Here is a 27,634-nt window from a genome sequence, read left to right as displayed (position 1 = left end):
CGGACCAATCGCCACTCGTTTATTTTCCTTTAGCCCACCACCAATATTGGGGCAATTACAAATCTTTTGCTCACGCTTACCGACAAAACTCGAGAAATTTCTGGTATATTATAGACTATGTTTATGCATTTATGGGAAATTTTAATTCTCGAAAGACTACAGTAAGGTACGAATTACTATTAGGAGTTGAGACTACCCTCTACAAAGCTCCAGCTTCAAACATGGGTTTTCTTTTAACATATAGTTATGTAAAGGCTACTGTTAAAGAAGCAAAATAAGGTTCGAGGAAATTTAATTTCCTCCCTGTGGTTTCTGTTATAAATATGGCACAAAAGCAATATTTAATCGTGGGGGACACGGACCAATCGCCACTCGTTTATTTTCCTTTACCCCACCACCAATATTGGGGCAATTACAAATCTTTTGCTCACGCTTACCGACAAAACTCGAGAAATTTCTGGTATATTATAGACTATGTTTATGCATTTATGGGAAATTTTAATTCTCGAAAGACTACAGTATGGTACGAATTATTATATTTAGGAGTCGAAGCTACCCTCTACAAAGCTTCAGCTTTAAACATGATTTTTCTTTTAGAATATAGTTATGTAAAGGCTACTGTTAAAGAAGCAAGATTAGGTTCGAGGAAATTTAGTCTCCTCTCTGACACTTGTGGTTTCCGTTATAAATATGGCACGAAAGCAATATTTAACCGATAAATCGATAAATCTTGCTTCCCTCAGACTAGGTACCAGCGATTCAAAGCAACACCTATCTCCGCGCGTACCCTCTGTGTTTTTCTTGCGACATCGTTGGAGATTATTCATTTCTCATCACCATCAACGACGTTGCCAACTTCTCTTATGCACACCGGGATAACAAAGAGCAACAGATGCTCCGTTCGTAGTTAACGATGACTTCCGATAAATCACGAGATAATTACACCTAACTAATCCAGGTAACCGTGCACAGTTTCGTCAGAAATATTCTTTTTGATCGAAGATGGATGGAGACTTGTACAGGGTTGCGCGCAAACTTGAGAATTTAATTAATTAACCGGTCTCGGTTTTCGCTTCTCTAACGTGGAGAAGAATAGTAACAAATACTAACGAATTGTGACAGTTCGTTTCGATACGATTGCGCGTAAAGCTCATAGTCGGAATGCAAAAGTGATTTCCTTCGTTGTGAATTAATCTATATTCGTCTTCTGTGCAGACCAGTTCGATTTTGGGCAGGAATGCGCGACACTCGCGGCGGGTGTTCGAGTAACACGAGCGACCTTTGACCCGAGAGGCTCTGCCCGAACCAGGGTGCGGCGCTGGAAGTATCCGAAAGGATCCGCGGTCCGAAAAGGAGACGGAGGAGTGGACACAGAAATATACCTCGACAATAGGTCCCAGTCATACGATAATAATGATCAATTATCGATCTGTCATTCAAAGGGTACGCCGACGGAATGCACGACGAATCGAACTCTTTTTCTTGTTCATCGTCTTCGTTTTCTGCTGCTCTTTCTTCTTCGAGACCGCCTTCAATCACCTTTCCCTCGCGTCGAAGCGATCCGCTTGGCATTTTAGTAGCATTTCATGGAAAATGTTAATGGTATACAAGCCGCATGGTCTGGCCGCTTCTATTTATACCACTTCGATTATTATTGAGAAAAGGGAGCGTTTCTTGCATTCGACTGGCAACGAGCCTTTGTCTGTTTTAATTTCATCCTCGACCATTCTATTATAGTATCTTAAATTTAATTTACATTTCTTTTTTTTCAAATAACAAAACACATCGGGGTAAAATGTCTGAAACGTGATTCTGAGATTGTTTGGGATTTTTAATAACGCAAAGGGCGGCGGTGTTTGTCTGCACGGTGCTGGCCAATTTTCGATCCAGCGAGCTTTCTCACAGCAGTAAACCGAGAAGTAACTACCGGCAGCCGCAAAAAGCCTAAAATTAAATAATAATAACGGCAGGTTACGTAGTAAAAGGCGCTGCTAACTGGGGCCTCCCGGCGGGCAAATACACGAGTTCGAGAGAAAGAGATCTCCGTTGAGACCAGCAAAGTCCACAGGCTACAGATTAACGTAATTACGTTTATTGCGCGTCGAAGGAACAAGGGAACGTAGTGTCAATGGATCGCGCCAGCGAGATTTACGTTTCACGGAGGACGTTCGAACGTTATTTGAATTTATTATTAGGCCCTCAGTGTCCATATACACTCGGTACGGATAAAGCTGTTGGTCTCGTAATATGCACGACGTTGTGCATTGCTGTTAACCTTCGGGCACTATTCCTATCATTTCCTTCGACACGATTCAGGATCCATTCTTCTAGATTAAGAGTTCCGATACTGACTGGTCTACAGCCGGTCCGAGAATCGCTTTTTAAACGAACCTCTGTCTGGAGAGCCCGTTCGTATAATCTTGAAATGTTTTCTTATAAGGTAGACATCGAACGGCGTCTTCCTTCGATTGAATTACATTCGACGTGTCCATACGTTCAATTCGTGTCTGCCGTTTCCTGGTTCGAATGTCATTATCGCCACTAACTCGTAAGTTATTAAAATATCGATGTTGAGACGTATGTATCAAAGACTTATTGAGCATTGTGCGATACAAGCAATTCAGTCGAACCTGTTGCGCTGTTTGTGGCCAAGAATCGTTACAAATATGGCTATAACTTGGGATCAATGGAGTTGGAAGCACGTTTATGCGTTACTTTTGTGTTAGTTAAAGTATGCTTTGTTAGTTAAAAATATCGTCTGTTTTTAAATTACAACCAACTCTTCAAAGTTTCGACATCCTCGTTCGCCAGTTGTAATTTGAGAAATTTATCAGTTTTCCTCAGTGTTGAAGTTTTTAATTCACAATGTATTTTTTAATTACATATGTTTTATTTATAACAAGTATTTTGAAAACGAATTAACTATGTACAAAACGTGTTACATTACAGACTGATATACAGTAAGGAGCTTAACTGAACCAATAATCACAAGTTTTGTATAGATCATTATTTACTGCTAAGAATATAAGAGAATGTTAAAAAACAATATAGTTGTACAATAGGTTTTTTACTCACAATCAGTCGAACAGAAAAATACGCAAGTAAGAATAAATATGTATCCGATTTCTCCAAATTGTTTAAAAAAAATCATTTCACCATGGCGTTAGTCAATCGACAGTGCAAAGATTAAGAAACAAACATTGAAAAGTGTATTATTAAAAGATGATCAAAAAAATTATCACCGCAAGTCAAACGACAAATACAGGGTGTTCGGCCACTCCTGGGAAAAATTTTAATGGGGGGTTCTAGAGGCCAAAATAAGACGAAAATCAAGAATACTAATTTGTTGATGGAGGCTCCGTTAAAAAATTATTAACAATTAAATTCAAAAATTTCAAATCGTTCTGGAAAAATTATTTTCGGCTGTGGGGGTCAATTATAATAATTTTTGGTGAATAGGCATACCCCCGAAATCTTATCCACTTTCTAGAAAAAAATTCGAGAAAGTGTGAAATTTTTCGACAAAAAAAAAAATTTCAAATCGTTTTGGAAAAATTATGTTCGGTTGCAGGGGTCAATTACAACCATTTTTGGTGCGCATTTTCGAGAAAAAAATTCAGTACGAGCAAAACTTTTTAACGAAGCCTCCATCATACTAATTGGTATTCTTGATTTTCGTCTTATTTTGACCTCTAGTATCCCCCATTAAAATTTTTCCCAGGGGTGGCCGAACACCCTGTATAGATAAGCAAGCGGACAGTACGAAGGACCCTTAAAAGAGCCGAGTTTAGAAGAAAAATATCAAACTTCTAAACGTTAACTATTAAAAAAATTTCTTTCGCTATTTTTAACCCTGATAAAAGTATCTATAATGTTTATTTTTTAATATTCTCTTATATTCTTAGCAATAAATAATGATTTATTATTCACTTCACAAAGTGAGATTTACGATTATACAATAGTTGCTAAACTATGTTCATTAAATTTTTCCCCCCTTAATCGGTTAATACTTTTCTTTTTCGACCAAGTATCTCCTCGCTAATGGTTATCTTCAAATTCCTAGAGAAGCATTGTATATATATTTAATCTAAATCAGCTGCTGATTTTCTGTAATTTATAATTATTTATCGTTAACTGTATGCAGATAATCTCAAGTAGTTATATATCCTATTTGTATTACGCATTTATATGCGTTGCTAATAATCCTGTAAAGAGTTACACAGCATTCAATAAAAAAAAAAAAATCATACAATAGTTTGATTTGTTACTCCTGACACTCGGAACTAAGGAACCAGATTCTTGGGACCAGAGTAGGTCCTAATCTAAGTTTAAAGTTTTAATTCGTTTACGTTTGTTTCTCTGTAGAAATTAGAATGCGTGACGGGAATTGTTATACGGTATCCTCGAATAGAATGACCGCTCTTGGGACGAGAAAAATCGCGCTGTCATTTTCGCGCTGCGATACGAAGCCATCGTAGTGGCGGTGACATCCGCGGTGCAAACGTAAAGAAGAATCACGAGTAAAGACCGACCGTCGACTCGCGGGAGGGGAATAGAGGAAGAGGGATGGCAACGCGCCCCCCGTCGCGACCCCGTCGTCTAATCATTCTTTAAACGTGCATAAACAAGTCTCCGCGCCGGCAGTCGGGGAATAGTACATGACTAATGTCATTCCTGGACCAACCAAAATCCCCTCTTTCATCCCTGCGTCCCCACCCCTGTGTGTTCCATCCCTCGCGACGACCAGAGTTACGCCAGAAACCAGAAATCGACCACGGGCGAGAAGGGGGAACGAGGAAGGTCGAACAAAATTGGAGAAGCCACGATCCTGGTGGGGGTGAAACGACGAGGACGGGAGGGATGCGTTGGAGAGCGAGCAGCAGGCGCGGCAGCCTAAATCTAAAATGCAAATACACTCAACAAATCACTATCGGTGACAGGCATCCTTACTTTTAAAAAAGAGGAAGGAGAAGCCGGTGTACGGGACCCCCTGCTAGGGGTTTCGAGGGTAACTCCAGGTCCCCTGAAGGCGAGTTTACACCGCATGCGGTCAACGCCTGTTGATGCATCCTTATTCGGCTGCTTCCTTGCGCGCTGTTGCGCCGCCGACCTGGTGTTAATGTACGCGACTCGAGCCCTCAGCGCGGATAGGAAGGCTACCCTTTACCCCCTATCTTTCGAGACAATATTTCGCTTCGTTTTCAACATTAACCATCGAGGGATTCCACGGTCGAGATCCGCCCGTCGCAATTAACGGTTTAAACTTTACGATTTTCACGAGTCATGTTTCGCGTCGAAACGTTGTACAATCGACTGGGAAGAATAGACCGTAATGTTGCCATCGTCACAGACCGCTCGGAGAGCCTGAAACGTCCAACGAGTTAAAGTTCGACGGATCTTTCCCATGATCCTGATCGTAACGTAATTCTTTCAAGACCTACAAATAGTCATCGTCGATGTTTAACAGTTCCGTGCCCCGTTTGACATTCTCGATCATCGTCCATTCACACTCCAGATAACAGATCGCCGGCACAACGTGTGTCAACGTTAATCTTAGGCCCCCGGGATCTCCTCGATCATCCTCGTCGGCGCACAACGGGCGACCGGAAATCGCGAGCGGACCAGCTTTCGGCGTTAAAGCGGGCCAAAACGAATCCGCTACGGGCGAGGCAAGTAGCCCAGGCGTGTAAACGGTGCTTTAAACCGTGGATGTCGGTGGTGAGGTCCTGACTAATGGAATCACGCTTTGCCTCCTGGTGATACGTAGGATCCTCCAAAGATTTTTCTCCCTCGTTCTTCTTCTTTCTCCGGTCGGAAGGGATTCCGGGTACGAGGCGCTTCTAGTCAGCCACCTTGACCGTCTCGTCTCCTAACGGGGCTCCCTCGTCGAGGGTGGAGTTATGCGTTATTTATGCGCGAGAAAGCGAGACGGACTCGGAGCAAGGCGGCAGTGCTGAAAGTATCACATTTATTTCATTGGCCCGGTTCGAAGGCGCGGGCCCGTATAATGCAGCGACCGCACGACAGGGAGCACTTTATTCAGTCGCCTACGAAACAGTAGGGGCCGTGTCACCCTGAAAAACATGGGTGACGCCACTGGGATCATTGGTACTCCTTTATTATGGTCGACGTCTTGTCTCGGGCCAGCGAGTATTTGTTATGGCGGAGAACTGTGTTCCACTGGCGTACTAGGCGGACCTATCATCCCATTATCGAGGACTGTCAGGCCTACCTTATCGGTAGAATTTGGCTACGACTATGCATAGCGAGAGTAGAATCGAATAAAAGTATTTCTTCGGAAAATAATTTGTTTACATGGCAACGTGGAACTCAGGAAATCCTACTAGTCTATTTTTATTGCACTCGTATAGGTTTTTCCAATAAGATAAAACGTCATACTTCAGAATACAAGATGTATATAAATATTATAACATGGACGAAATATCCATTTTTTAAAATCCATACATGTACGATTTATTGGAATTAGAATTTTACTTTTTCCTACAGCAACAGCTTTTTTAGGTTATGTATTACCTCGAGGACAAATATCGTCTCGGGAAGCTACACGAGGGTTAAGGATTTCGTAAAAATCGACAAGATTGATACGTATATGCTAATTCCGTTCACCCTGTCGATAATTAAATTAGTACCGAAGCATTAACGTCACAGGATTCATAAACAGGACGCGCGTGCACAAAGGATTATACTCCTTAAATCATTTCCGGAGACTATGTTGCATTAATATATGCTTTTAATGAAAAGTACATCGGTATTAACTCCCCGGGCATAAGTTAGTTTTGCGGCGGTAATAAAATTTTGAGTTGAAGGTCATACGCGAGAGTACTTCATAATTACAGGGACGTGACTGACCCATAAATTATTTTAAAGACCGCAACGCCTGTCTGTGCGATACTTTCAGATAAAACCATAATTTTTCGTTACGCTACCCTACAATATAGCGCGTGGACGAACGTTCATTTTTCGTGCTTTAACGATCCCTTGTTACAAAATGGAGTCGCGAATTCGAGACTCGTATCGTTTAAACTACCACAAATTCTGAAGCTAATCCTAATATCTTTTACTCGTATTCTACATAGTTCTCCTGTACGAAGATGTGTAAATCTCGTTGGACTTGAAGTTTTCGATGTCCAGTAAGAAGAAGGGAAGGTCATACTTTATCGTGAAAGTCCAAGGATTAGGACGTTAACAAAACTCGGTAGGAGAATACGGTCTCCAGAGTTTCGTGATTGGTATCATGTTTCTTGATCTATTAAAGCAATTTTTACCGCGTCTCGAAGGCGGAAAGGAAAAGAGGCGTATATATCACCGGCATACGCGACGACAACCTCGAGATTAATTTTAAAAAATGAAACAACGTGTCGCGTAAGTTTTCACCGTGGTACCGTGGTAATAGATTTACAAAGTTGGACCGGTGACACGCGCACGAAACTGAAAGGATGCAACACTGATGGTCGCGTATTAATCTTATCAAGAGCTGGCTCCTTAGAAGGGCGTGGCCGTGTCATTAATCAGACAGCCGGGACTAATGATTCGGTGTCGTGAACACGATAAATCCGTCGACTTATTCGCCGGGGATACTGATTTCGCGGCACGGTCTGAAATTTACATTCGAAAATTACTGAAACCGTTCGCACGGAGTCGGGACGACCTCGCGAGGGAACGGTTCCAGGGTACTGGCGATCAAATCATCCCAAGGATTGTTCAACGTGATTGGACGAATCAATCTCCCGGTTCCAGACGAGGCACCGTGGACGTCTGCGGTTCTCTCTTCATCGTCTCGGACCGATGCTTGACGTTTTTTTTTGCCTTCGTACCGCGGGAGTCGTCGCACGGCTTGTATAATTGAACGCCAATGAAACACTCGATACTTTCTCGCAGTGTTTCTCAAATTGTGGCCTGAGGGACCCCTACGGGGTCAACGAACGTGTTGGCGTGGGACCACCGACTCCCCAAAGGCAAAACGAAGCGCTTTATTTATTTCTTTAACGCACGGTATGCACTCGTGATATCGCGAAGTCGCTTTGGAGACTCCTTTCAAAGCAGAAGGACTTCAAATATACTTGCACGGTAAGATTTGCCATAGGAAGCTTCGTTTTCAAGATAATAGCAAGGAGAATCCACGAGTAACAGACGCGTTTCGACGACTGCTGACGCCACTGTGGCGTCGTACGAATTACAACCGCCGGAGGTCGCTGACGCTACATTGGCGTCGCACGAATTTTACCCGCAAGAGACTTTCGAATCACCATCGACTACTTTCTTCTATTCTCATTTTGCAAATTCTTTTTCAATTTCTATGGTTGTCTCGCATTTGACGGACGTACACATAATACACAATAATTTTTTAACATCGTTTTCTACGAAAGCTTTTCAATCAACCAATTAAGGCAGGCTTCTCGTGTAATAGCAGCATAAACACACGATTTTTATATAATTTTTGTCCAACGTTTTCATTATTTTAAGGACTGCACAAAATCCTTGGTTAAATAATGCAGCAGCCAAGTGAGATGCAAAGCTTTCTAGTAGATCATCCCTAGACAAATCCTCATAAATTGGTAAGAGACGATCTTGAACACGTTTTGAAAAGGCATGTTGCTCTAATTCATGAAGTTTTCCTGCCGCTTCTGCAACTCCCTATTCGCACCAGCTTTCAACTCCTGATGGACAGTACCGGTGTTGCGGATTTTCATTAGATGAACCCATGTGGTAGTAAGTGGCTGATACAGCTTTTTTCATCTCGTTCACAGAATCCAGATGTCTTCTAATTGCAAGTCTGAGAACAGACTTGCCATAATATGTTTAAATTATTCTCTTCGTCCATTCTAGGTGTTGAATTTCATAAACATCGGTAGGCACATGCTTGGGACGTTGTATACCCACTTATGGTCGAGACCACTTGTTCTTTCAGGCTCTGACGCATTTCACTATATCTTCCTTATTTTTTCGAATTGTTATACTTTTAATTTATGGGAACAAAAAATAATTGTTCTTTTTGACCTGTTACGCGACAATCCACCCTTAATACGGTTCGCATTTCTCCCGAACGGAAGGTACTCGAGGTTTCGGCATAAAGAATATTCGCGCGTCGGTGCCCCTTTTCCCTCTCCTTTTGTCTTCGTGGAGTCCTTCCGCAGGATCGAAAGCATCTATCGGCATCACGCCGCGAAGGAGCGTGCGAGCAAAGTGCAAGAAACACCGGGAGAACTCACGGAAGGAGAGGGCCGGACGAACGAAGGGAGGAACAGGCGCCAGTACACGAAAGAAGAAACGGCGCGTACGCGAGCCCCACGGAGGTGAAGATGCGTGAAAGTGGAGGTGGTTAGTAGCGATCTAATTATCTACGCGACGGGAAGTCGCGACCTCCCTCTGGGCTTCGCCAGCATTCAGGAAACAAGAGCAAATTAAAAGGAGCCTGAATGGCCGTGGCTCGCGCGCCGACCGGAGTATGTTCCCGATGATCGTCAGGCGATTTTGATACATGCTCGCCCCCGATCGTCCCCGGTTGAATGATTCTCACGTACGCGAAAGGGGTAAGACAGATCGTTTTACGATCTGGTAACCTTTCTTTCGATCGTTCCAACACTTTCAAATTAGCCTTCTCTCTGACGGAGCACGTGTAAACACGCTCGAACGGATAAAACGAGGGAAGTGATAAATGAAAGTAGGTGAACGGACTAATCTGTTTCGTTCTTTTGCTTCTTGTTGAATTTGTTACCTTTCGGTTCCTCTGCCCGGTCCGTCTTCCTTCTTTCGATTCTTATTACTTTCATCTCGCGAGACAAAACAATGTTAATCGTTGAGGTTTCACTGCTCGATATATTATTTCAATTATACATGTTTTATTTACAACAAGTAATGAGAAAACTAATTAGCTGCACGAGGCGTGTTACGTTACATTACTGACTGATCTATAATCAATGAGTGATCCAGCAAGTGGCGATCGATTACCTGATCTACTTTATCGACGCAAGTGAGATTTACGATTTTGTCTTGTTACTCCTGACAATAATAAATGTCGTGCACGAGTTTATACATAAATGATGTTACGATACTTCTTGAATTTAACTTCTACTTTTATTTTATTTTCGTTTCTGTTGTAACTTCTGATAACTTCGTTGATGTACTTGTTACAATTATATTTTTCTTATTATTCTGCAAATAAGAGTTGCAGAAGCATGTAAAATAGGCACACTTTCTTGCATTTAGTATGTTCATTGATCTGAGCTATTCATAAAAGATTTTGATTTTATATTCGTAGAGAATACTTCCTCTTGTCCTGAAATTTTCATTCCCAAGCATTTTTCAATATTATAAAGGACGATTTTTCCCTCTCGAGAAGTAATAGTGTCGATAAAGTAGAGCAGATAAGCGATCGCCACCTGTTGCATCACTTATTGATTTTAGATCAGTCTGTGATGTAATGTAACACGTGTCGTACCGTTAATTGTTCTTCTCATTACTTCCCTAGTAGTACAAAAATATTGGATAAATATTTTTTTCAAATATTGGAAAAATGTTTTCTAAGCCACACTTTTTCATACGAGAAAAATATTGGATCTGAATATTGTATACATGTGCAAAAAAATATAAATTGAATGTTTAAAAAATATAAGCCAAATATTCAGAGAATATAAACGAGATATTTAAAAAATGTAAAGTAAATATTCAGGGGGTATGAACTAGATATTTAAAAAGTGTGAATCCAATATTTGAAAAATATAAATTCAATATTTAAATAACATTCAATAAAATCTTCAAATTTAAGAAAAAGTTATATAGAAAATTAATCTCTCTATACAGAGTGTTCGGCCACCCCTGGGAAAAATTTTAATAGGGGATTCTGAGGGTCAAAATAAGACGAAAATCAAGAATACCAATTTGTTGATGGAGGCTTTGTTAAAAAGTTATTAACGTTTAAAGTTCCGTCCGTACTGAATTTTTTTCTCGAAAATGCGCAGGATTTCGGGGGCATGTCTATTCACTAAAAATTATTGTAATTGATCCCCGCAACCGAAAATAATTTTTTTAGAACGATTTGAAATTTTTTTTTTTCATCGATCGAGGCACCTACTCCCTGTCAATTTTTCTTAAAAATTCCTTTTTCATTTTTAGTAATTTTGTTTGACGCCCCACAGAAAAGTTGTCTAATACTTTTTTGTAGGTACCCATGTGCTCCACTTCAGAAAAAAGTTTCATTGAAATATATTCACAATTGTAGAAGTTATGGCTGTTTGAAAATTGGACCATTTTTATGGGGTTTTTTTCATTTTGCGGGGTCAAGGACCAACTTTTTGAATATTTTTGCGATTTGTACATATTCTCCACCAAAATACGCGTAGTTTGCTTTTTTAAACATTAAAATCGTCCAATCCGTTCAGAAGTTATGACGTTTTAAAGATTCGCATGAAAATTCGGGCAAACATTTCTGGCCAGAAATTATATTTTCTGTAAACAATTTTTTTCTCGAAAATGCGTAGAATTTCGGGGGTATGTGTAATGACCAAAAATGATGGTTATGGCCTCCCGCAACCGAAAATAATTTTTCCCAAACGATTTGAAATTTTTTAATTTTGTCGAAAAATTTGTCCACCTACTCGAATTTTTTTCTCAAAAGTGGGTAGGATTTTGGAGGTATGTCTATTCACCAAAAATGATTGTAATTGACCCCCGCAACCAAAAATAATTTTTCCAGAACGATTTGAAATTCTTGAATTTAATTGTTAATAACTTTTTAACAAAGCCTCCATCAACAAATTGGTATTCTTGATTTTCTTCTTATTCTGGCATCGAGAATCCCCCATTAAAATTTTTTCTAGGGGAATATTCTATTTCTAATATAAAATAAAGATACGTTTTATAATAAGAAAAAATATTTTTTTCATAATATGAAATAAATATGATCTGTATATTTAAAAAAAATATTCTATTTCTAATATTGCATAAAGATTCATTTTATAATAAGAAAAAAATATTTTTTTCCATAATATGAAATAAATATTATCTGTATATTAGGAAAAAATATTCCACTTCTAACATGAAATAAAGATTCATTTAATATTCTGAAAAACATATTTTTCTCGTAACTTGAAATAGATATTTCCTGCATATTTAAAAAAGAATATTTGTTACTTAATATAAAATAAACATTGTATGTATATTTGAATATTAAAAAAAGATTGTATCTCTTTTTAATATCATACGAATGTGTATACAATATTTTGTGCTACTAGGGATTATTACAAATAAAACGTATATAATTAAAATAATACACTGTGCAGTAAAAACCTCAACAAATAGCAACGACGAAGTAAGGAAAGGTACGTTTCATATTGGTCCAACGATGGAAGAAAGCTGTATTCGGTCGTCTCTTATCGGTCGAGACGCCTCAAAGTCCCGACAAAATTTATTGGTCTCGCGGCAGCAAGGAAGGAAATGATTGATGTTACGCTTTCCGGTATAAAAATTTACCAGGGAGCTATCAATTTCCGGAGATTATGAATTGCCCGCTTCGTTGCTAATGTAAACTCCCGGCGAAAGACGTTTAATGGGTTCTAACATTTTTTCCAGTTTAAGGGACGTACAATTAGTTAAAGAGGTATCGATTTATTTTCCGTCCATTTTATTTTCTGCTCGTGCTTTGCTTCCGGCCACTTTTATGCGAAGATACGCAGGTAAAAAACTGTTTCTAAACCAGACGAAATTAAAGCAAACTTCGCGGTGCGAATTAAATGTTGGGTGCTCGAGACTTTCTAAGCTTCGAGAGCCTTAAAACCTTTCGAGCGATACCGGATCTAGACGTAAGCGAACCTAGGCAGTCGCCTGGGGGCGTAGGAAGTCCATAAATCACAGAAATTATTTATTTTTTTTTTATTACACGTCGGTAAAATTCAAATTCAGTGTGTGATTTGTTAACCAGATAACGAAGTACAGATTTAGAGAGTTCCCGGACGAAATGTTTAAAACTATGAGTTACTCGGGATATAATTTAGGCTTTCGATCGCTTTTCAGTGATTCAACGATCATTTTTGCGTTCATAAAATTCCGTTGGAATTATCGTTTGATGTTTAATCCTTTTAAATAATTCTGATCACTGTATCTGAATTTCATCCGGAGGCATTATCTTCTGGCCCCCAGTGTACACGTGTACCGGGTCGGTTCATCGTTAGGCAAAACGTGTTGGGTTCCGCTCGGGGACCTTTCGTCGAGGTCCTTCGTTTCCGATTCAACGCAGGTCGCCGATCGCGAGGAATTTCTCATGTCACGCCGTGTTACATTATTTATCGACGGTGAACAGTGCTCCGTAACCTTTTACCCCGCGATGTTAAAGGGTATATTTGAGATTTTCCGGCGCGTGAAGTCGATCGATGGATCGCGGGACGCGCCAAGTCGAGACGTCTCCAATAAGTTCGCCAAGTTTGTTCGATCTGACAATTTTTATTCGTTCGACGAGCAATTAAATAAGATTTCTATGGGTTTCGAAAATAATTTACTTACACGAATTTAACTCGAACAACAGATCGGTTTAAGGAAATAACAGTCGAGGGGGAGACAACGATAATTAGAGCGATTCGATAGCGAAGAAATTGCAACAGTTAATTTTCCAATAAATCGCTGGTTAATTCCATGCTCGTATGGCTCTGTATTTTTTTATTTCTCCGGGAGTTAAAAACTCAGACGTAGAAATATACATAAATATGTGAAGTGTTGTCAGCAAGCTGCAGGAGGTTATAGGCGGTTAACAGGTTCATTGCCACGGCGTTCAAAATAACCCAGCATACAGTAACTTTATGGCCGAGGGTATACGCGGGCTCGCGGAACGGAAAAATATTTTGCACGACACTTGACATTTTGATAATAATCCTGGCAAAGTAAATCAGACGAAAAGGAATTGAATTTTTTGGAATGATTTTTTTTAAACAGAACTTTCACGAAACTATATTAACCGAGGTATAGTAGTTACTGTAACGTTTGTTTCTACGGTTTCACAGCTACATTCACGATTGCTTTTCCGTTATAAGATTCTGACCGCGATCGCACGAAAGTTAGCACGCGTCGTCATTTATTATTCACACCTACCAAACATAGTCGTCGCGGTCGAGCCCCAGAAATCTTTAGAATGGAATTCCAACGCAGATGACGCAATGGAATTTCAGATCCAAGCGCGAGGACTCCATACCGTTCTGTCAGTACGAAAGATTCGTGATGACAGAAAATAAATACCACACACTGCACGAAACTTGTTAGTAAAATTTCTTTAATTTCCAACGGTGTATTATTATGTCCAGCGTAAAGTTTAAAAAATGCTGGTGGTTATCCAGGGTGTTCGGCCACCCCTGGGAAAAATTTTAATGGGGAGTTCTAGAGGCCAAAATAAGACGAAAATCAAGAATATCAATTTCTTGATGGAGGCTTCGTTAAAAAGTTATTAACAATTAAATTCAAAAATTTCAAATCGTTCTGGAAAAATTATTTTCGGTTGCGGAAGTCAATTACAATCATTTTTGGTCAATAGACATACCCCCGAAATCCTACTCAGTTTCGAGAAAAAAATTCCTTACCGAAAATATAATTTCTGGCCAGAAATAATTGCCGGCATGCGAATCTTTAAAACGTCATAACTTCGGAACGGATTGGACGATTTTAATGTTTAAAAAAGCAAACTACGCATATTTTGGTGGAGAATATGTACCAATTGCAAAAATATTCGAAAAGTTGGTCCTTGCCCCTGCAAAATGAGAAAAACCTCATAAAAATGGTCCAATTTTCAAACAGCCATAACTCCTACAATTGTGAATATATTTCAATGAAACTTTTTTCTGAAGTAGAGCTCATAAGTACCTACAAAAAAGTATTAGACAACTTTTCTTTAGGGTGTCAAACAAAATTACTAAAAATCAAAAACGATGTTTTAAGGAAAATCGACAGGGGGTAGGTGCCTAAATTTTCTGGCGAAAAAAAAATACCAAATCGTTCTAAAAAAAAATATTTTCGGTTGCAAGAGTCGATTACAATCATTTTTGGTCATTACACATACCCTTGTAATCGTACCCACTTTCGAGAAAAAAATTCGAGTAGGTATTGAAATTTTTTGACGAAATTAAATATTTCAAATCATAATAAAAAAATTATATTTAGTTACAGGGGTCCATTACCAGCAATTTTGGTGAATAGACATACCCCCGAAATCCTACTCAGTTTGGAGAAAAAAATTCCTTACCGAAAATATAATTTCTGGCCAGAAATGTCTGTCCGAATTTTCATGCGAATCTTTAAAACGTCATAACTTCGGAACAGATTGGACGATTTTAATGTTTAAAAAAGCAAACTACGCGTATTTTGGTGGAGAATATGTACAAATCGCAAAAATATTCGAAAAGTTGGTCCTTGACTGCGACAAATGAGAAAAACCCCATAAAAATGGTCCAATTTTCAAATAGCCATAACTCCTACAATTGTGAATATATTTCAATGAAACTTTTTTCTGAAGTAGAGCTCATAAGTACCTACAAAAAAGTATTAGACAACTTTTCTGTAGGGCGTCAAACAAAATTACTAAAAATAAAAAAGAAGTTTTTAAGAAAAATCGATAGGGGGGTAGGTGCCTAAATTTTTCGATGAAAAAAAAAAATTTCAAATCGTTCTAAAAAAATTATTTGCGGTTGCGGGGGTCAATTACAATCATTTTTTATGAATAGACATACCCCCGAAATTCTACGCACTTATGAGAAAAAAATTCATTACCGAAAATATAATGTGTGGTCAGAAATGGTTCCCCAAAAATATAAAAAATCATAACTCCTGAACGGACTGGAGGATTTTAATGTTTCGAAATGCAAACAACGCGTATATTGGTGAAGGATATTTAGAAATTCTGAGGATGTTCGAAAAGTTATTCCTTAACGCCGTCAAGTGAGAAACCCCCCATAAAAATGGTCCAATTCCTCATTTGTATCACTTCATATGTAGGTATAGTCCAATCATCCAGCATATTTGATTGTCCGGCATTGTCCAAGTCCCGAGTATGTTGAATAATCGGAACTTTACTGTGCATGGAATATAAATTTCATGGTAAAAAAAAAAATGTCCAACTGTGCCCCGACGTGAAAAATTGTGAACAGATTGTGGAGCCATACCATTCGTTTGAAACGGCAATTGATACATATCGATGATTAAACCAGACTTGAAAAACACGCATAATGTGTGTGTGACTCGAGAGTCGCGCGAGTTCATAAAGGGTTAATTGGAACCTTACTGCCCATAGAGCAGAACGTTAAAGGGAATGCGAAACAACTTCCTTCGTAGGAAATTACTCACCCTGCGCACACACGTATCCAAACAACGGGCATAGAGGTGCAGCCGCGCTCGAGTCTGCAAACATCAAATCCTTTCCTCTGAAAGGATACCAAAGGAGGAACCTGAACTCTTCATTCACACACCCTCGGACCCATTTATCCATCTCGTTCCCCTGGAAAGCGTGTCAAGAGCTTCTTTCAATCACCTCGTCCGCCATACCGGGGCAAGACTGCTCGATTCCATCGTTGAGCAACTTAATTAACCAACCACGGCACGTCAATCGCGCTCGCGCGCGGAGAGAAGTCGGGCCCCGAGCGGTGGACGGTACGCGAAAATCGCAGAAATACGCATCGTCGGGGAGAAAACGGTGTCGGAAAGTGTGGGAGTATACCGAGAGAGAAAGAGCGAGAGAATGGGACGACGGCAGAAAGACGGCGTAGCAGAAAAAACGAATCGGGCCCCGGAGAAGCGTCGGAGAGGAAGAGGAGCCAGGCCGCGCGGGAAGAAAAGAAGAAGACGGCCACGAGAAGAGAAAGAAAACCGTCCACGGTGACGGTCAGCGAGCGCGAGCTGAACCCTGACCCTTCGTCCATTGTCGTCCATACTCGTTCCCGGTCGTCCGGGGCCTTCTTTCTCCCTCCCACGTGGCCCAACGACTCCGTGGGGCCCCAGCGTGGGCGAAACTCACGCGCGGGGGAGTAAGAGGTAAGGTACGAGGTGGGCCGTGAGGAGAGGAGAATAAGAAGACGAGGAAGGGGCGGAGGGGGTGACGAGTTGGCCCGCGGGCGTCCCGGGACCGTGAGAACACCACCTATAATATTATTTAGTCTGCCTCGGTTCGCCTCTCTTCTCCCTTTCTCGCTCTCTTTGTCTCTCCTCTCTTACCTCGCGCGCACTCTCTGCCCCCCGCCCCCCTTCCTTCCCTCTGACCCTCCTGTTTGACCCTCTCCGTTCCCCCGGGGATCCCTTTACCGTGGCTTTCTTCTTCTTCCTCCTCTTCGTCCGTTTCCACTGCGCGACGCTCGTCCGGCTCTCGCTTCTTCCCGCGGTACAGCGCGTGCAGGGAACGTGTCCGTCTTTCTTTCTCGTTGCACGGTCCCGTCGTGCTGGAAGAGGCAGCTAACTACAGGCGCTATACGCGGTTTACTCGCGCGCATTAATTGCCGTCGTAAATTGTTGCGGCTTTGCAGCCGGGCCTCGAAACGTGGCGGCGGCACGTAGGGCGCGGTGCCGCGACTCTCTCGCGTTCCGACGCGCGTCTCGCGCGGATGCTGCCCCCCAAAGGGGCTGGAAACCGCCCCCTCCACCATGGGAAATTTCAATTCTGATCCTGGAACGGACGTTCGACGGTCGCGGGGGCTGTGGGCGAGACTGGGGGGATGTAAGTAGGCTGCGTTCCGTTTCACCGGTTTAACTCTTCCTTTGTTGCGCCAGTCATCCACCCCTGTATTTATCCTCGCTGTTCTGTTTGATTTGGTTACGTCTCGATACCCTGAAACACGAGTTTGAGTAATGAAATAATAGTATTCGAAGAAACACTTCTTGTGTAATTTTAAAATATATATTGTTATAAACCCTTAAGTGGACTATTGGGGCCCTCTGCAAGTTTAAAATAATATTTGTTTAATATATATATGAATGTAATTATTGGAAAATTTATGTAATCCTCTATTAGTTCGTTATTTTTTAAATTTTTTAAAGGAAAGTCGATTACCAATTTGATAAGAATCAATATTAAGTAAAATAATTCAGTTGTGATTCAGTGTCCCCTTAAGGGATAATCAACCAATGTAAATGTTTCTAGCATCAAATTAAATTAAACATGACGAAGTTCTAATCGATGACTGCTTATATCCGTTTTGTCAATACTCTGACACTTCTGACGTAGTGTTTCAAATGGAAATACCAAGTTTTGTTTAAGATAGTTCTAACGGTGTTCTATTGATCTAGATCAGCATTTCTCAACTTTCTTTTTCCACGTACCCCTTTTGGCGGTCCAAGCTCGTGGACCCTTTCTATGAAATGTTCCTCGAATTGTTAAAAATTCTGACTTGTCCAGCTTAGAAGGAACACCAGACTTTTTCTGTTTCATTTTGTGTTCATTTTTGGTTCCAAGATCAACGACATTATTTTTTACTAGGTCTGCATCTTCGATAGAATTTATATTGGTCAGGAGAAAGGATCGTGGAAAAATATTCGATAAAAGAATTAGTATTTCCAGGTGTTTACGAAATTCGTTTTTTAAAAAGACATTAATTAGAGCCTTAACATGTACTTCTATCAGCATTTGAAAGTTTCCAAAGGCGTCAAGCTAGTAATTTCTCTGTACAAAACATAGTGGTAAGTTCAGGATATTGAGTCGAAAGATTTATTTCAGTTTAATAGCCAAGGTATCGAAAAGACAAAGTTAACGGATAACGAAACTATGTATCTAAAATTTCTATGTACAAGTTCAGGGATCTACAGATATCTATCTACGGTCCTTCTAGGATCCGCGTACCACAGGTTAAGACCATCGATCTATTCTATTACAGGAATTTTCTTTCGCAATTTCCAATCTAAACTTTCTGCCAGTGTCGTCTCCACCTTCGCTACTAATAGTTAAGATGGCACAATCAATTTAAACGAAATTAAAGGTACCAACGTTCGAGACAATTTACGGCGAGATAAACAATATCCCCGCGTCGTCGGCGATGTTTCTGCTTTCTTATTTTATCTCTGTTCGTGACAGCGTGTTCTTAGATTTGAGCCTGAAACGTGCGAATAGCACGGAAGGGAACAAGCAACGTCGTATTTACATTGTTTATTGCTCGGGCGTGAGTATCGCGTTGGTGACACACGCCATGCTTGAATTTGCCGTTCATTACTTTCACGGCTCACAATATGTTACGTAAGTACCTCGTATTTCTTAATTCGCGACGTTTTAATGATAGCCGCGAACACAGAAGCACCGGAGATTTACCGATACGTCGCTAGACAGAAACCAATTTAACCTTCGGGCACCCAACGTACTGTAATTGAATGAAACGCCTTACAAGGCTAGCGAAAATTCATTTTAAACTGCGAAAAATGAACGTCAGCTTGAGTTCTGTCCGACGAGAGTGACGTCTTGCGCAGGCGTTCGAGTCTCTGAATCGCGCAATAAACATACACGCACACCAATAACGATACGTGCGTACAACAACGCGCGACATTATTGAATTTACTATGCCGTATGCATAAGATGGCGTTATGACGCGTGCATCGGCAGCTTATCGTTATTTTTTAACTTAAAATCAAATATCTTTCGAATAATTACTCAATTAGGCATCGTACCTTTTCATTTACCTCGTCTGTAAGTAATTATAATCAGAATTGGGCAAAATGTAGTCCGATTTCATTTGTCACGACCATCCGTAATTACGCTGTAATCGTACGGTGATGACCGTCTAATTGCGGCGTAATAATAATCGTGAATCTTTAAATCGTATAACAACCGTCTAATTATCGGGTAATTACAGTGCAATTGCGGCGAGATTGCACATAATAATATCGTGGCAACGGTAATGAGATTTGCCCAATTGTTGTACCGATGATAAAAGTTGGCCATCCGGTTGAGAGTCTGTTGGGTTTTAGTAATTTTAATTGATTCAAAGTAATCTTGCAGAGTTAATAAATGTATAACTGAACCAATAATCACAAGTTTTATATAAATCATTATTTATTGCTAAGAATGTAAGAAAATATTAAAAAGTAAACATTATAGTTATTTTTATCACAATTAGAAGTAACATAAGAAATTTTTTTAGTAGTTAATATCTTCTCGTTTGTCAGTCAGAGAAGATATTAATTACTGAAAAAGTTTCTTATGTTACCTTTAACTGTGATGAAGATAACTACAATGTTTGTTTTTTAATATTCTCCTATAGTCTTAGCAGTAAATAATGATCTATACAAAACTTGTGATTATTGGTTCAGTTATGCTCCATACTGTAATACAACTTGACGACATTGTGCACAGTGTCCTATTTTGCTGAAAAACTTGCCAAAATGCAATTTTTGAAATACTACTTAGCTTCTTGCCTGTATGATATATTTATTGTACATACATATCAGAAAATTGAATGCTGCTTGAAATTAAAAAATGTGAAGATAGTAGTAGCATGGTTAATGTGTCAGGTACAGTTCATATAAACAAACAAACATATTAAATCATTTTGTCCTTAAAATACAAGTTACGGATGTAAATTTTGTACTTGAATGATATAAAATATCTTTTTTACCTATGTAATTCCCTTGTCAAGATACCATAAATTTTATCCATTCTTTAATACAATTTTAAAGAAATAGTTATGTTATTCACGGAATTTCCATAGCCAGACACATACCATTCTGTTAAGGGACATACCAAGTTTGATATCCAATCGAAACATTTTGCAGAAATTAGCAGATTTAGATGATATTTATATTTCAAGTAACAATTAGTAGGAAATGATGCTCTCCGCAAATGATGTTGAAGTTACTCATTGGTACATAAAGTATTAATTCATGGAGCCTCTGGGGCAAAAAATACTATTATACCAATAAATACTATTATAATAGGGTGTTTTACAGAAGAGGTATTATAATCGTGCCATTGGATATGTAAATTATTTAGAAGGAGTTATAGTCACAAGATTCCCAGGAAGAAAACCAATGAAGACATTTTTAATAGTTTAGTGCTACATTCAGATCCACTAATAACACTTTCGGGCACAATTCCAAAAAAAATAAAGAAACAGATTCCTAACAAAGAATATATGTATATTCGTCAAAATCTGAATCTGAATCTGGTTCAAAATAAAGGCTGTAATCAGTAAAATAGCAGTTTTCATTTCAAAGTCCAGCCATTAATTTCAATTTTAATTATAATATTATCATTTTTGTCAACATATTCGAACGTCCTGACCTGGTTTCTTGAAATTTTGCTTTTAAATTCATAATCAGCGACCTCGAGAACTCTAGGATACCAATTTTCAGGCCATTACGATACTTTTATAACATATCCATCCGGCATTTTTGATCCGCCATTCCGTTTTTCGAAATTTTTTCTTTAGATTCGTGATCAGCGACCTCGAAACCCCTAGAATACCAATTCTCGTACGAATCAAAAGCCAGCTTTTCGGCAAAATGGGCCAATGTGGCGGCGTACTGATCGAGAGTGAACGTTATGTAAAAACATGTCCTCGATTTCGGGCACACTCGCGCAACACATGTTGCTGGATGTTTATATATGCAACAAAGAGACGTCGCGATTATGCGCGTTCCAACAGAGTCTGTCGTCGACGCGACTAAAAGGAGCTTTGTTTCGTGGCATTCCGTAAAATCGTCGGGTGCATCGGCTTCATAATTCCGGGCGGCGCAAGAATTAAATCATAACGCTTCGGAGGGGGTAGTCAGGGATTGTCCCCGAGTACGGTCCCCGTAACGCAGGCCCCGCACGCGTGCAGCTACGCACGCAGTCACGCGTGCACGCGAGATTACGAACGACGCCGTTTACGCTGAAACGGCGAGCAATTGCGGGGCCCAGCTGTGGGGCTCTCTCTCCAGAATCCGGGGCCCGTTCCTCGCGGACGGTCCCAACTCGCCTCGGATACCTGCCACCAGGTGTCTCCACGAGCAGTGCCCAGCAGCGAGAGGCAGGAGCAGTCGTCGAGGCGCCTCCGCACCGCCAGCATCGCACGCGTTTCTTCTCTTTGCCGTTTTCCCCATTCGTTCGCCCTGTCGCGAGCATCCCTCGCGATCCACCCGCGTGTAACGGTCGAGCATGAGGGACCGGGCATCGAAACGGGACCTACCGAACGGACAGTGAACGAAAAATAAAATCCTACAGTTTCTCGACCCGACCCGAAGTGACACAACGCCGCGACCGAGACCAACAGCCAACCCTCGCCAATGGTGCCGGCAACACGTCAGCAACCCCTGAGCCTGACCTGGGACGATTCTAGCGACGGGGGAGGATGCAACAGCAACAGCAGGACCAGGACCAGGAGCGGGGAATCGTAATGGTCCCGTCGTCTTCGTCGACGTCCGCTTCCACCAGCGGCGAGCTGAGGGACGTCGCCAGCGTCACGGATGCCGGTCTGCCGAATTTCACGTTGCAGAGCGTGGCCCTGGGCCTCCAGGGCGCCCTCCTCGCGGCCCTCCAGAGGGCTGCCCTGCTTCCCCCGGGTCACGCCGCGGCGGCCGCCCTGAATCTTCAAGCGTTGGAGACCTACTTGACTCTTCATCGGCTGCACGCGAGCAGTGCCGCGCCCGGTGTCAATCAGAACGCCGCGACGGGTTTGAATCAGAGGTGCTCGCCGATAAACGCCGGCCTGGAAGCCGCGCTCACGACCACGACGCCGTCCAAGACCGACCAACTCGCGGCGGAGAGGCTGCTACAATCCGCGGACGACGACGACGACGACGCGCGGCTGGACTTCATCGAGGACCCGGAGGAGAACTTGGCTCTGCTCGAAGAACAGGAAGCCATCCTGCGCGACGCGCCCGTGGTGACGTCCTCCGCCAACCATGAGACCCTCCTGCGACGGATATCCGAAGGAAGTCGCTTGAATTCCAGCACAGCGATCACCGTGACCCAGTCCACGACGTCCCTCTCGCAGATCGCCGCTCCGTCGTTCACGTCACCGGCCTCCTCGTCGGCCTGCTCCTCGTCCTCCTCGTCGTCGTTGTCCTCGTCCTCGCCGCTACAGGCCACCACCACCTCCGCCGAGTCCACCGTGACGAGGACCTGCAGGGCGTCCAGGCCGAAGAAGCAATTTATATGTAAGTTCTGCAGTCGACAGTTCACCAAGAGCTACAATCTGCTGATACACGAGAGAACGCACACCGACGAGAGGCCGTACTCGTGCGACATTTGCGGAAAGGCCTTCCGACGGCAGGATCACCTGAGGGACCACAGGTAAGCGGACCGCCTTTCCTCGACATTCTAGATCGACACGTTTCGCGATCGGATATGCGCGTAAACTTGGACGAATAGCGTACTTGGAACTGTTATTTCACTCTTTATGGTTAATTTGTAGTTTATGCAATGTTAGTTTTAACCCTTAAGTGGACCCTTCAATCTCAACTGAATTATTTTACTTAATGTTGATTTTTACCAAATTCGTAAATTGGAAATAAACTTTCCTTTAAAGCATTTAAAGAAACATGAACTAATGGAGGATTACAAAGAAGGATTCGGATAATTACATTGACATATATTAAATAATTATTAGTTTAAACTTGCAGAGGGCCGCAGCGGCCCCAATAATCCATTTAAGGGTTAATTACTTGAGTTTCCTCGGTAGCAAAAGATTTTATTTATGAGCGTGTTTCACGTTGTTTCATTCTTTACCATTTATTGGTAATTTGGACAATGTTAGTTTTAATTATTAGAATTTCCTCGGAAGCAAAAAATTTTAATTATGAGTGTGTTCAAGGTTTCATATATATATCAAATTTTATGGTATACCAATATGTAAATTTGAGGCCATTGTTAGTAGTTTAAATCGATCTTGATAAAACTTGAAATTCGTGGTACGTAATATAACTATTATTTTAATGACCGAGACTTCTGTGAGGAGGGGGGAGGGGGGGTTTAGAGGTATGTATTTTCGTATCATTATTGAATTACAAGGTGTTTAAAGTGTCCATCCAATAGCTTTAAGTCTACAGTGTAAATTTCGAGACACCTAGTATCGATACCAAACACTATCCTAGAAATTAAAATTATTTTCTAGTCGAATAGGTTTAATATTTTAATGTGTCGATGGTTTCGTTACCATTTCTCACCAGATTCTCCTTTCTCAAAATCTATTTAACAGTATTCGAATCTAGTAACTGTTTCAAAACTATACAACATATAGGTGTTTTAATTTTCCTCGAGTAGTGAATTGCCGTAAAAAAATTAATAATAAAATTTTTAAATAATTCAGTTAGTGTTTAGATAAGTAGACACATTTTGAGTGGTTACTCAAAATAGGGATAAGAATCACACGTCCGAACACTAATTCGTTAAATTAAAAAGGATCATCGCTTAACGATTTAAAAATCGTATGCATCGATTGTATACGAACTATTTACACGAAACAAATCCAAAATAGTTTATTCGACGATATTGTTAAAAGTGGGTTTGATAATTGATTCTAATTTACTTCCATCGAGAAATTTCCGTTAGAAGTTCTCGTAATAATTAGCGATATGAAAATATGTTCGTGGAAGAAACGCGGAAAATAAAGCCAGTATTATGTACGTTCATTGGCTCGGGAAAACGTACACCGCGTACGCAGTTACGCCAATCAGGGTGCTTCGTAGTGTGCTTTCTTCTTCGCGTGCTTAAATTGATTGCAATCTTCGCGGTATCTAAATACGACGAAATAATACACGCGTCTTCGCCCATCTTGTAATTACGATGGCGACTGGTATCGCGGCAGCGTATTAATTACGTTGATCAATTCGTGATAATTTATCGAGCATTTCGTATCTTGATCATCGATCATGACGACATCAATCGATACGTCTGCAATTCCCGTTAATTGGACATCGCGGCCACAAATAGCCGCACAGTCTCTTCGGTATTCTTCTTCCCGCGCAACGAGTTCTTTATACGATTGTCTAGTCGTAATGAAAATTTACCTAAATCGTGTACTTATCTTACTGTTTTATGATTCGACATACTATCTTTCGATGATCTTCGTTTCTTTGTTTTGGAGTATTCCAACTCTCCAAACATTGGTACGTTCTTAGTGCTTATTTCTTAAGTCCTCTGATACATTCTCAGCTTTCCAATTTTCTTGAAATAATACTCTTACAGAGTCGATAATAGGTCTTCTTCTATAAGTTATCGTGCGAGTGTTTCGAATTGCGAATAATTTTCAACGGAAATTTGGAAGTAAATTCGAATCAATTGTCAATGTGTAATTTTTAATTTACCTAACCCATTCTTAACAATATCGTTGAATAAACTATTTGGGATTTGTTTCTTGTAAATAGTTTGTATACAATCGATGTAAACGACTTTTAAAATGGTTAAGCTATGCTTCTTTTTAATTTAACGAATTAGTGTTTGTCATGATTCCTATTTCTATTTTTTAACCACTCAAAGTGCGCCTACTTATCTAAAAACTAACCAAATTACTTTTTATTATTAATTCTTCTGCGACAATTCTTTATTTGAGTGAAATTAAAATACCTATATATTGTAGACTTTTGAAATCACCAGATTTGAATACCGTTAAACAGATTTTGATTAGGGGGTATCTGGTGAGAAGTGGTAACGAGACCATCGACACATTAAAATATTAAACCTATCCGTCTAGAAAATAATTTTTACTTTTAGGATCCAACACAATCTCGAAACACTACAAACTTAAAGCTATCGGATCGACACAAATTACCCCAAGAACTAAAATTACCATTCGAACGATAGAAAGAAACATTCGAAATAAAATGTTTCCCCGTGTCTGACGTCCTCGATAACTCTCGAAACATCGAGAAATCAACGGAAATATATAAATTACGATCGTAGAGTCGATGATTCCAACTTGTTTCGTTTTCTGTTGGCCGCAGGTACATCCACAGCAAGGAAAAGCCGTTCAAATGCGCGGAGTGCGGAAAAGGATTCTGTCAGAGCAGGACCCTGGCGGTCCACAAGATCCTGCACATGGAGGAGTCGCCTCACAAGTGTCCCGTATGCGCGAGGAGCTTCAACCAGAGGAGCAATTTGAAGACCCATCTCTTGACCCACACGGACATCAAGCCGTACCATTGTGCGTCCTGCGGCAAGGTCTTCCGCAGGAATTGCGACCTGAGGAGGCATTCGTTGACTCACAATTTGGGCGTATCGACGTCGCCGCCGCCGCCGTCAGGGATCCCTGTACCTGGATCGAGTACCGTTGTGCTCCAAGAGACGTCCTAGTGTCCCGTGAACCGATTCGAAACGCCCTCCGACCCGCGTTTGCGCCAACGAAATTCATTCGACGCGATCCCGGGCACTCGTTCGCTCTCGTACTCGATCCTGGTGCGGCTTTAACAGTGAAGGACAGTTCGGGGGACTCGTTTCGGTGTTGACGGATTCAAAGTTCGGAAAGTCGACATATTCGGTTGTTTACACTCGATACACGAGCCGTTCGCGAGGCCCGAATTCGATTCCAGTCGATTTTCAGCGTATCTACCCGCGTACGTATCTATAAATGTTAATATTAGAATATAATTATGATTGTATATCACGATGAAATCTATTTACGGATTAAAGCTCGTTAGATCTGTAATTATGCTACGCACGACGTATTATATGTATAGGCAAACCGGAACAGTAACGTTAAGAGAATCGTTTCACACCTACGTTGTGTACCTACGTGCGCGTTGTGTTTCGTTTGTACGTGTAAAATAAACTTTTATTATATTATTTTTTAAACTACAGTTGTACATGATATTTCGACCACCCTCGAGAACCTATTCTTGTCGAAAGTAACCGGCAAAATATCGTGACGTTGATAGTGTAATCTGATATATATATATTTTTATCTGCCATTTGTACGATTGTCGCGTGACCCAAATATGGGCGACAGGGACTTCTCACTGAGAGTTTAAAGAAAATACATTTTTCTTTTATTAAAGTAAATATCACCGCAAATTTTAGATCGTGCACCTTTCGTCTGAAATGAAACTTTTGCCCTCGTAGAGAATTTCTTTTGAACTATTTGGCTCCCCTTTATTCGTTGAACCGAGTCTTTCTATATTTATTAGTAACAGATTATAGAGAATTCTTTATTTTTAAAACAAACTTTCCCTTCGTTGTAGTATTTCCTATTCGTACTTACCGAAAGAATGAAACAATGTTTTACAATCTTGCATGGAACATAAACCACGGAATATAAAGTCTGACGTAATAGAAAGGGGAACTTTGACTTTTAATTACCCGCAATAAATGAGATAGAACTTGCTGATATTTGTTCCTGAGTTTGCGCCGTACCAAACTCGTCAACACGCCTTCCCAATGCCAACGAAAGCGATAAAAGACAAGCAACTGCCGGAGAAAGCAGAAGAGTTCGAACGATTAATTAACCGGTCGACGTCTCTTTCTCAACGTTTCGATACTCTCCTCGTATGACGAAACGAGCACGACATCGCCTAGGAACGACGCCGTGGAAGAAGAGAACGATACAACGGCAGCAAAGACGACGAGGAAGAAGAAGAACAAGAAGAAGAAGAAGAAGAAACGCGTGTATCGTGTTACAAAGAACGAGGCCGCCAGGTGCGCGGGACATGACACCACGATACGTCTAGGGTTACGTTTCTTTTTCGAAGGTAGACGCTG

The 27,634-nt window shown here is 40.8% G+C and overlaps 1 protein-coding gene across 1 annotated transcript; it reads left to right on the top strand.

Annotated features, from left to right (window-relative positions):
- Positions 1 to 21,565: 21,565 nt before the first annotated feature.
- Positions 21,566 to 26,507, top strand: LOC143347734 (uncharacterized). The gene is made up of 3 exons (XM_076777200.1): positions 21,566 to 21,580; positions 22,281 to 23,236; positions 25,885 to 26,507. Exons 1-3 carry the CDS (start codon positions 21,566 to 21,568, stop codon positions 26,231 to 26,233), a joined length of 1,320 nt encoding a protein of 439 aa, XP_076633315.1. The 3' UTR covers positions 26,234 to 26,507.
- The last annotated feature ends 1,127 nt before the right edge of the window (positions 26,508 to 27,634 follow it).

The sequence above is a fragment of the Colletes latitarsis genome, chromosome 11, assembly GCF_051014445.1.
Source record: "Colletes latitarsis isolate SP2378_abdomen chromosome 11, iyColLati1, whole genome shotgun sequence".
Lineage (NCBI taxonomy): Eukaryota > Metazoa > Arthropoda > Insecta > Hymenoptera > Colletidae > Colletes > Colletes latitarsis.
This window is presented reverse-complemented; position numbering and strand designations above follow the sequence as displayed.

What these genes read in the sequence shown, in the direction of transcription:
- LOC143347734 (XM_076777200.1), top strand. An exon ending in GATCACCTGAGGGACCACAG is followed by an intron (nt 23,237 to 25,884) that starts GTAAGCGGACCG and finishes TGTTGGCCGCAG; the next exon opens with GTACATCCACAGCAAGGAAA.